The following is an 11,458-nucleotide window of genomic DNA, read 5'->3' on the forward strand; positions in this document are numbered from 1 at the left end:
AAACTTGTGCTAGAACTAAAAGTAAATCTCAAATCTTTGTACATCAAATTTGCCATGTGGATGCTGACAGCCCACATGCCAAGCTGAGTGTGGACCTCGTTGGCAAGTTACCAAAAAGTAATGGTTATTATTATATATTATCTATCTTAGATGTTTACAGTAAATCTCTTGTATTATACCCTGTTAGGAATGCTAGCACCAAGGAAATCACTTCTATAATCTCTAGGAGATACTTTTATCATTTTCCAATCCCTCAGGAAATCATAACTGACAGAGGCGCCCAGTTCCTCTCGTCCCTCTGGCGACGTTTTTGTCGCAGGAATGGTATACATCACTTACTTTGGAGTCCGTACAACCCCAAAGCTAATCCGGTGGAACGTTATCATTCAGAAATATCCAGGTTACTAAGGGTATTTATAAGTCATGATCACACTCAATGGAGTCAACACTTATCTGAGGTGCAAACGCTGTTGAACAACTCTGTGTCACTTACCACAGGGTACGCACCTTCAGAACTTTTTCTAAATCACTCAGCTTTGGAAAATTTTAAAAAGGAGCTAAATTGGCCTCCTGAATTTGGTAATGTAGACCATGCCTTTCGGCATCAACATGTGTTATTGAATACTAAGAAAAGTCATAAGAAGAATGAAACCAAGGTAAAACAAACAGGCACTGAGATTAAAATCGGTGACCTCGTATTTGTTAAAAATCGTAAACATAGCTCATTGTTAGATAAAACCATCAGTAAGTTTTTTGTTAAATATCTTGGACCTTTTTTGGTAATTGGTGTGGAAAGCAATACCGTAGATTTAGTAAATTTAAACAATGAATGGGTTGGTACTCAAAACTTAGATAATGTAAAATTATTTAACTGTTCTTTACAGAAAAGACAGGAATTGCTGGTAAACACTTACCTGTAAAAAAAACTTTGACAGCAAAGTTTCTTTTTTTTATTCAACTAGGGCGAGGATGTAGTGCCCTTAGTAATTGTGTTATTTTATAATGGTAATATTTTTAAGTAGTATTGTTAACTCTCTTTTGCAAGATCTGGCAACATTGATACTTCCGCTTCTGTGGAGGGAAGACGAGCGGGTGACTTCCGCTGTACTACGGAGAAAGAGATTGTGTACCGCATGGCTTCTTGATATCTGTAAAAATGAAGCCTAAAATTATAGTTAATCTAGGCCTGTCGTAGCCATCCTCCTTTTATTAGTAATCAACAGTTTTGACAGAGCAACATTGAGTGTAAGTGAAGCTTTACGGTTACTTTTTCATCATAATTTTGGTGTGCAATTTCCAAGAGGAATTTATAAAGAAGAGCAAGTGGTCTCCCACGTGTTTTGTTACAGCTACAAGTTTTTGTCTGTCAGTGTGTGCCTCTCCATTAATTATATTTCAAGATTCTGTGTTCTTCCTACTGACATTCTCCATTTAATACAATAATGGCAATTTTCGTGAAGTTTTTCTTAGTTGTGATAATGTATGAAATCATAATGAAGCACTAAAAACTTCTGTGGGAACCCGCCCCATGCACGCTCTGTCCGGTATCATATCAGTGAAGGAAGCAATGTATTCAACCTCTAGCACAGAATCATCAAGAGTCCCGATCTTTACAAGGATTGTAACGAATCAGCAATGTACCTTCCCAGGAAGTAACTTGGTTTTCACGTACAAACGACTTAAATGCTGATTCCCATTCATATATTTGCTACAACATTACTCCCTTGAACTTAAACATGTACTTCAACAAAATGTGGTTTCTTTACATTCTAGTGTACTTGTTACTGTAACAATTATTGGATTCTATAGCTACTTATGGCATTTTAGTAGCAAGTAGCATGTTTATTCCAAACCAATATCCTTTCATATGTGTTGTTGTGAACCAGTGCAGTTTCTTAAGTGAGCAGTGTTAGTCTATTAACAAGCAGCTTGTAGAGTGGTGCAGGATTTATGCCAAACGCATATTCAGTTGGAATAATTTAGAGGCATTTTAGTGGCCCATAGCCCAGGTGAATGAGCAGCATGAAGAATCCATCCGTTATTTTCGCCGCCGCTCGCTCAGTGTTTAGTCGAGCGACAATGCAGTTCTGGGACATGTTATCTTACACCACAATACATTTCTCTGGAGTTTTTCATATTTTTTTCATTATTAAGGAGTTACCTTGGAGCCCCTTTTGGTTTAGCTCCGCCCAGCCTTGGCTCAGGATCAACTGGTAGTGAGATGAGATGCTGTTGTGTTAGTGTTTCTTATATGAAGACGGGCAGTTTAAAGGCGTTTTCCTGATAAAGGTTGCCTTCGTAGCAACCACATTCGTAATTTTTGATGAGTATGTTGTTTTTAGTTATGTTCAATTATGTTTGAGCATGTTTGTGCGTATTAAAGCTCATCTTTGATATAGCCTGTTAATTTATCAGGCCCAGTTAAGCTCTTCGAAAGCTTACTTTTTCTAAGCCCTCTTTAGTGTTTATAATGTTCAGTGCTCTCTGAGTTGAGTGAAAGTGACATATTAGCCAGTGCTTTCTCATAATAATAGTGAATCCTCCAGCTATCTCTCCAAGCTCATTTCAATGGTGTTCTTTGAAGAACTGTGTTTACAAGTGTGGTGCACTACTTAATTATCTTGTTTTTATGTTGCTTCATAGCTGCAGTAAGCTGTATCCTCTACTATTTGTCAGTGCTACTTCACGAATAGCTGTTTTGTGTTCTCACCGGTGCTAGGTGTCCCTTATAATCTCCATATAATGTTGGCCACTCACATTTTAGTGCAGTTGTGTTGTTTACACAAAAGTGTCTTTATCTTATCTTATCTTATTGAGCATCAATCCTGAATACATGCATCATTCATTAGTAAGTATGCTTTGTGCATATTCTCAGGTAAGAATCACAATGTTGAATAAACAAGCTTAACGCTACATGTGTTCATGGCAGCTTCACTCTCACCGGGGTGGAGCATAACGTTGCCAGTTCAATCAAGAAAAGGGCACAGAATGCCCATATGTGGAATGTAAATCTCATATTAACAGGTAATCAGTCTCAATGGGTTATTAGATGAATGTGTATAATTTTATTGCATACCTTTTCTTAGTGGTAACAATTTTAATACTGAGTTTTGCACTTATGTTTGGATAGTGCACATGTAGGCGCGCACCCGATGGTGGGTATACGCTGGCTAGTACCTTATAGCTATATTATTATCCTTGAAGTCTAGTTGCAGTGTACAACAATTAACAATTATGATACGATATTATCTTTTGCATAATAAATTTAAACTATTTCTTTCATCATCTTCAGAAGTGACAATTCTTCTGGAATTTGGTAAGAATCTAACTTGCATATTATTATGAAGTATGTTAATGTTTCAATCATTATACAAGGGAGGTGAAGATGGTAGTCCCTCCTCAATTGTTTATAGCTGCAAGAATTTTGATGTAATCATGCATCAGTAACTGAATATTTTCACGCATGCCTTTTTTTTTATTGTTTTTATAAATATACGAATATATGTTCTCGTGCATGATAGTATATGTACCTGTTATAAAGTACCTGTTCTATGTCAAGCTTCCATGGCCCTAATACCAACTTTTGATCAAATAATAAATAATCTTTTCCATTTTAAGTGTTGTTGTTCAAGTGCAAGTCCCTAGTAGCTAGATAAGTTTAATTCAAGGTTAGCTATTTCTAAATTATGGTATATGCAGGAGCAAGAAGAGGAAGGGGGGTTTGTTCATGCCTTCTCGTAGAGCTGGTGTGGGCAAACCTCGTGTTGTCGGACGTTGTCTGTGCGCCCTACACTTCATTGCCGTATCATCTTTCACAGACTGGCGACCCCTTGATACTCAGTTTTCTGGATTTTCTTTAGTTTGCGTTCTAAGTACGTTAGACGCCTTCCGCTCCGTAGCACTCAGAAGTTCCGGGCCATCCTCTGGGGCGCTACAGTGCAAAGTAACCCCACCTATGGGGTTATTTTGCACCAAAGTTTACGTTTTAATAACTATTGTCATATTAAATGTTTACTAATGAACTTGCGCTGTTTTCTTTATATATCTGGCTATTATGTGTTTAAAATACAGTGTTCCAAATCAATACGTTTGCAAGTTACATACGATTCTCTTTAAAATTCCTTAAATCTTGTGCAAAGTGACCCTGGTACGGTACGGTGACCCCGTCGTACATCATTTTGGAGATTTACAGGTAAGATTCAACATTTTATTTGAGAAGACATGTTTATAAGGAACACATTACTGCAGGCATTAGAATTAAATACAAAGGAATACATCTGTATTTTAAGTTCACAAGTGTAGAGTTACTAGTGTAAAATCATTACAAGTGCTTTACAACGGATAAAATAGGTGAGTGCATATGAAAAATGGCTCTATTATATTCTATTTTCCACTGGGGGCATATTTCTGTACAGTGTACAGGACAGTATATTTTATGTTTACAACGCAGCGATACTAGTACGAAACCATGACAAGTGCTATTGAAACACGTATTATTACCAAATCAAGTTTTTTTTCCACTACGCTCGATTGCGTGCATACACATCATTGCTTTACAGCTGGTCTCTTGGGATAACCCCCTGCGCTACCACGTGATCTTACGAGCTTCGCTCTGTTTGACTCGGTTACATAGCATTTGAACTCTTAGCGACCATCTAGCACAGATTCATTTGTATTTTCTTCATTGTAGCTTTTATTCTACACAACCGGAAGCCGTGTTTATACGCAAAGAATTGTAATTTTTCAAAAGTTACTACTTGTTGCCTCTTTGAATTTTATCTATGCCAAGTAAGATATTTTTATGTCGGCCAGTGGAAACCTTTTAGGGGATAATAAGAAGATCAGTAAAATAATTCTAATTTTTCAATACTTTCTACTTCTAGTGATGCGGCAAAAGGAAATCTGTACATACTAATGGAGCTTGTATAGTGTAGTGCAAATGGCAATCAGCTTCATGAACCAAGCTATCTTTGGTTGAGATATTTCTTCCACACCTGTACCCGAACTTTTCGAATTATTTTAAAATTTTTAATTTTATTCCGTAGGTCCGAAGTTGTGATTTTTAAATTCATTTGATAAATAATTTCTTCTAGTACTGTTCCTCTAGCAGCAATATTCCTGTAAGGAGCATTTTTTGTATTCCATAAGCATTCGTTTTTGTCATAATTGTAAAAGTAATATCATCTCAGCTGTACCGAAATAGATCAATTCCAAGACACTTTTCCTTTCCAATGAAAACTTTCTGGAATCAGGTGTCTATACTAGGCAACCCAATCGTCTTCGCTGGACAATCTGATGAAATCGACCCTAGAAAATAAAAGTTCTTTCAATTCAGTTGCCTGTCGATTATTCGCTTTCGAACATTAGGCGATTCGGTCGAAATCCGGTTTACACAATCGACAGAGTCTAAAGTGACATCAGTTCCACTGAGTCAAGCACAAATCGACTAAGTGTAAATACCCCATTCCATGCGCAAATATAAAAGTGTTCGAGAGTAAGGGGATTCAAACAATTGTAAAATATACGTTATGTTACTCTGGAACACAAATATGCAAGCAACGGAAACTAATCGGGTATTTCCAATAATGTTTTTAGCAACGTACTAATACATAGTTCAATGTGTAACTCTTAAGTAATTTTATGCTATACAATATTTTGCGCTACCCTCGTTTATGTGTATATTCACCTTCGCTGAAACACCTGCTTCGTCGGGACACAACCCCTCGCTTACGCTCGGGCCCACCTTCTGCGCTCCTGTTCTAACTCGGTTAGATGTTATTCGTGGCTTTTATGACCAACTAGTACAAGTTCTTGTCTTTTGCATTATAGTTCTTACAGTGGTGTAGCCAAACCAACTTAAGTGGGGGGGCCTGAGCTTCACATGGGGGGGGCTCTTATAGAAATACCATATTTTGTTCTTCAAATAAAAATTCCCGGTAAACAAAGGTCTCCTGGGCTTCTTAGACTCCTAGTAATCGAAGAACAAAAATTTCAGAAGGCAGAGCAGCAATTTCAGATTTCATACGCAAAGGAAGGTTTTATTTTGGATCTAACATGTGTCCTTGTACTTAATGTTTTCAGTAAAAATTTACGTTTTCGGCACAGGGCAAGGGCACCAACACCACTGCAAACATTAATTACAACAGTATTTGTTAGATCAGTGGTGCCCCCCCTTATGTCCATGACGCACTCCCCCAATTGTCTATCCGTAGGTGTTCTTCCATGAAAAAATCTTCTTTTCGATTAATTTTTACACCTCCTCAAACATATTTATATAGATTTTTAATCCCCCCAAATATTTCAATGACGCAGTTTGCGTCATAGCCCCCCTCTGTGGGCACCCCTGTGCTAGATGGTTAGGGAGCAATTCGAGATGAAATGTTCGAACAAAATGCGTAATTTAGTGTAGGTTAGATTTGGTTAGGATAAATGTATTTACACTTGTATACAGTTTGCAAAACAATTCAACCTTACCTAACCTTTACGTCTATGCGTAAAAATGGATAGTCACGTTTACATGTTGATGTAAACTATTCGTAGACTATTTTCGGCGCAGACATGTAGACAGCAACGTAGACTATAATGGCTTCTTGTACTGTGTCTTGTGTGAAACTTTGACAATTGAAATTTATAATTAAGCATACTACGAAATGTTCGGAGGTGTTAATTTTGAACTAAAACGTTCGGTTAATGCAAAAGCAAAATGGCCAACACAGTTACTTCTAGACTGAAGGCGCATAGAAGTAAGAACCGTTGTTGCTCGGGAACGTTATTAAAACTTAATTTCATTTGTGACAATTAGAAAGGTGACCTCTGAAGAGAGCAACGATGTACTATAGGTAACTGGTCCACCGTATGTGAAACATTACGAATTCGAGTAGAAGAATGCCGTGTATTCTTAATTACAAGGACTAAATGGTTCTAAGTTCCATCACTCACACAAATGTTTAATTTACCTCTTCTACAGCAAATTAACTACAATTTCTAAAGCCCCAAACACGCTGCGCCGTTAAAATTGTAACAGCATAAATAAGTACAAGTGAAAATATTATGCGAGAATACTCTAGAACAAGGGTGCAGGAGACGAGTACGGCAAGAGTGCAGACAATTCCCATGCTTACGCATAGCGTTAAAAAAACCCTTCTGCATGACTACAAGGGTGCATATGGTCAACAGTTATATTTTTAGATAAACAATTTTAGTTGAAACTCGTCTTTAGAATTTTAAATGAAAATATATCTTTACACAACGAAGTTATGGGCCATGAGGGCACACTAAATATTAAGCTCTTATCACACCTTTTTATAGGACTTGAGGAAAATCTACTGAATATAAATTTACTATCAGCTCACAACAAATATATATATAAGTAGTTACAAGAAAAGGAACGACGGTACGAATTCTAAACATTCAGAATTAAATTCGTAATTGCATTACAGAAAATGATGTTTTAAAGTTCAAAAACAAAAAGATGCAGTTTTTGTTCTTCAATATAGGGAGCGTTTTCGTGACTTCTGAGAAAACTTCTTCAAGAACCTGTCGACAGAAATATCCTCAAAAACTTTACTTTCGAACAAAAGAAGTACTAAGTTTGCTTTACGACGATGTAGCATCGAGCGTCTATAGGGTGTCAATACATGAGTAAGAGTGGAAAACGAGTTTTCGCACGATGCAGTAGACGTTCCAAAAGTTAATCCAGCAGCATACAAATAATACACCCCTGGAAAAGCCTCTCTGTACGGTTATAACATTTCCGTCAGTCTGTGAATGGTTATGGTAGGTAAATCACTACACTGTTTCAATAAAAATCGCTTACAAGTTGCAATTTCCTCTGCATCGGAAGGATATGTAATGAGTTCACACAATGGTGTAAGTTCCTCAACGTCAAGAAAATTTTCTGAATTTATTTCTCTTAATGTCTTGAGAGAAGTAAAAATATTCGTATTTCTTTCACTGAATCGAGCTGAAATCTCCCCGGTTACACAATCAATTACATGGAAGTATAGCTTCTTATAAGTATCTGGGCTTGTGTCCCTTTCTCTTCCATAATCTAGGGTATTTTCGTACACCACCATGTTGCGTAGTGAAGAGCTAGTCTTGCAAATTCGTTTTCGTGGAGGGCAATTGTCTGTCTCGTCCGAAAATTCATGACGTATCTCATTTTGCAACTCATTGAAACTGTCTTCAGTGCGTAACGAAGAAAGTTCTTCGACGACGGATTGAATAACACCAACTGCTGAGCACAAATCAATTGCTTCAGACTGCAGCATGGCGTTAGCAGGTTGCACAATCTTCAGAATTTTCCTCACAAAGCAGGCCAGAATCTTGAACATGGGTCTATTTATCTTCTGTAACAGACCTGAAGCCTTAATGGAGAGACTTCCATCGAGATCAGTTTCCTCTTCAATAACTGTGAAAAGCGCTACCACTTCCTGGTGACTGGATACAATAGCTTCTGTTGTTGCGAAATGGCCAGTCCATCGATGTTCTAGCAAACGTTTGAGCTTTGTACCCTTGTACTTCGTCATTATACTAGGTTTTCTAACATAGTTAAAAATTGCGTCGCATACTTCAAAGAACTGTCGAATCCTGTTTTCAGTAGAAAGGGCATGTATAACAACTAGGTGCAACTGATGGTTAAAGCAGTGAACATACGGCATAGTTTTTCCAACTGAGTCTTGTAGCCTCCCTGACATAACATTTGCGCCGCCGTAGCACTGACTAAGAATGTTTTTTTCGTTGATACCTGCACTCTTCAATACACTAAGGGCCATATGCATAGTCGACCACGTAGGGGTCCCCTAGACGAACCGTACCTGTGGGCTTCCTCAACCTTCCCCTTGACTGTGCAATGCATAAAGCTTCCAAAGTGATCCCTCAGGTACGGTTAACACTGAGAGCTGATTGGTCTAGTACACCTCGAGCGAGGCTAAAATTTTGTCAAAAAAAAGTTGAAGGTAGAACTCCGTAACTCAATTCTACTATGATAAAGAATTACCATCGAAGCAGCAACTGCATGGATACAACGTATGCTATATCAAAAAAATGAAATAAATGTTCTGAACTTTGTTCTTGCCAAGGCGGAAAAATAATGGTGTAGATTAGGAATACAGTTCTTTTTTTTTTAATTTTCAGATAAAGTCTGTTATCTTGAAAATAGTTATAAAGTGATATAGAAAAGCGGAAAAATATCGGTGTAGATTAGCAATACATTTCTTTTTTCATTTTCAGGTAAAGTCTGTTAACTCGCAAAAAGAAATATGGATATGTAGTTAGAAAACGTGTGAGGCTGTAGCTTTACAATAGAGATCCCACTAGAAATAAATTACATATACACTGTAATTTTTTTTGGACAAAATCAGCCCATGGTATTTTTGTGAATGTATTTTCTAAACAATTTGCCAGTAAAAGTTAACATTAGGAGGGCATAAAAGTTACGTCTATAAATACAGTATTTTTGGGAGGATATTCCATGCAAATAGCGTAAAACTTCTTATCTATTTATTACTAGAGTGTTATCATCTAATTGCGTACAATTGTATAAGACATACATACATATAGTAAAAGCCAGACGTCTCAAAACCACGCACCAAACTTTGCAAGCTGCTTATTACAAGCAATTTTTGCATCTACTACGGTTTAATGACAAGGTGAATTTGGAGGGCTACAGTCGAGGTCCGTCCGCAGGGAACGGGCGAGTTTGCGATGTTGTGTAAACGAATTAGGGGTTCACTCGAGCAGACACTTTTACGAAATAGAAAATTTATAGGTAAAATACGATGTGAAGCCCTACATTTTTCGTGAAGGAATGAAAGAGTAAATATAAGTAGTTACCATCAATGGCAGCATATTGAAATGATTTAAGTGATAATGAAAGTATTGTATGTGTAAGTGTGCTCTTCCACTATCCTCGTATATACGTATATCCCCATCGCTGACGCGCCTGCCCCCCTTTGGACGCACCCGCTCACTATCACTCGGAGCCGCCTGATGCGCTCCTACCATAACTCAGTTAGGTAGCATTCGTGCTTTTAGCCACATAGCACAAATTGATTCGTATCTTATGTACTGTAGTTTTTATGTTATACACCCACACTGTATTTATACTGAGCCCTCCTGAAGTTAATCTGCAAGTAGTAATGGAGCTCTTCATATAGACATAAGTTGCTAAAAGAAATACCTAACCTGAAAATGTAAGAAATGTGTCAAAATTTGATAGAACTGTTTACTCGAATAATGATCAAATTAGTATAAAAAATATGCATCTATCTGTAGTAGGTGGTCACTAGAACCTAGTTTTCCATTATAATTGCATAATTATGAGCCATACTTCTTAACACTGTTTCCATAATCACTTGAACCGATGCATACTTTGAGCAATTACAGCGCGTCGATAAACAGGAGTTCGATGATTTCCACTTGTCTTTCCTTATACGCATATCACCAACGCTAATGTGCCTGCTTCCGCGGACAAAATCATGCGTGATCCCTCAAATTGTGCCCAGCTTGGAATCGGAATAAATGCAAACTTATCCTGTGTTGGGCATGGTTTTTCGCACTTATTTATTTATAATATATAAGTTTGCAAGCATATTATAAATGTGTACGCAGCTGGTGGTCAGGTAATAAACCAAGAATGCAGAAAACGTTAGATCATTAGTGAAAAAAAAGGGGGATGTTAGCGCTCCTCAACTTTACCTATGCTAACCGAGAAATGTAAGAAAACACCAACAGGGAGAAGGATGTAAAACACATTAGAATAACATCTTCACGATGAAATATGTGTAACTATTGAGTCAATTTTTCCCATCAGTGATGATTCCATTTTTTTTTTTCGATTTCAATATACTGCGGATGAAATGTATTAGTAACGAAAATACTGAGAATTCACATTGAGCACGATAGGCTATGTGGTCCTGAGGGAACGTCATGGTTCTCGGGGAGAAATCCCCCCCCCCTCCGGCCGATCCTTGAAATCACCACTGGACCCTTAGAATCAATTCTGAAGCTATTCTACAATCTAATCTAAAATCTACTTCAGTACCAATACTGTAACAACAAGTATCTCTCGCTTATTTTATTTCAGGTAGAAGTTGTTAGTCAATTCTTTGACCTTGTATTTAATATTTGCACGAGCGGAAGCAAAATATCCTGCAATCTTCTTTCAGGAATTGGTATATATTTTTAAATTGGATGCCATCAATATGTCATTTATTATCGCTTAATCAGCTCAACGAATTCGGTAAACTCATTAACATACTCAATTATTTTGTCAGCACGGAGCATATGCATTTTATACAGCAACAGAAACTGCTACGGGCTAGCAAAGGGTGCGTTGAAGCACCCCTAGCCATCCCCTTGACTTACGGGAAGGTTGCGGGCTTGTTTGACCCTGCGGGAGAACTCTGCAACGCAAATTATCACGTGTCCCGTACGTAGCCCCTAAGTAACCCGCAGA

The 11,458-nt window shown here is 37.6% G+C and overlaps 1 protein-coding gene across 1 annotated transcript; it reads right to left on the minus strand.

Annotated features, from left to right (window-relative positions):
• Positions 1-7,742: 7,742 nt before the first annotated feature.
• Positions 7,743-8,780, minus strand: LOC145685626 (zinc finger MYM-type protein 1-like). The gene has a single exon (XM_081758015.1). It carries the CDS (start codon positions 8,778-8,780, stop codon positions 7,743-7,745), a length of 1,038 nt encoding a protein of 345 aa, XP_081614141.1.
• Between the last annotated feature and the right edge of the window lie 2,678 nt (positions 8,781-11,458).

This window comes from Thermobia domestica, chromosome 5 (assembly GCF_964235325.1).
Source record: "Thermobia domestica chromosome 5, izTheDome1.hap1.1, whole genome shotgun sequence".
NCBI lineage: Eukaryota > Metazoa > Arthropoda > Insecta > Zygentoma > Lepismatidae > Thermobia > Thermobia domestica.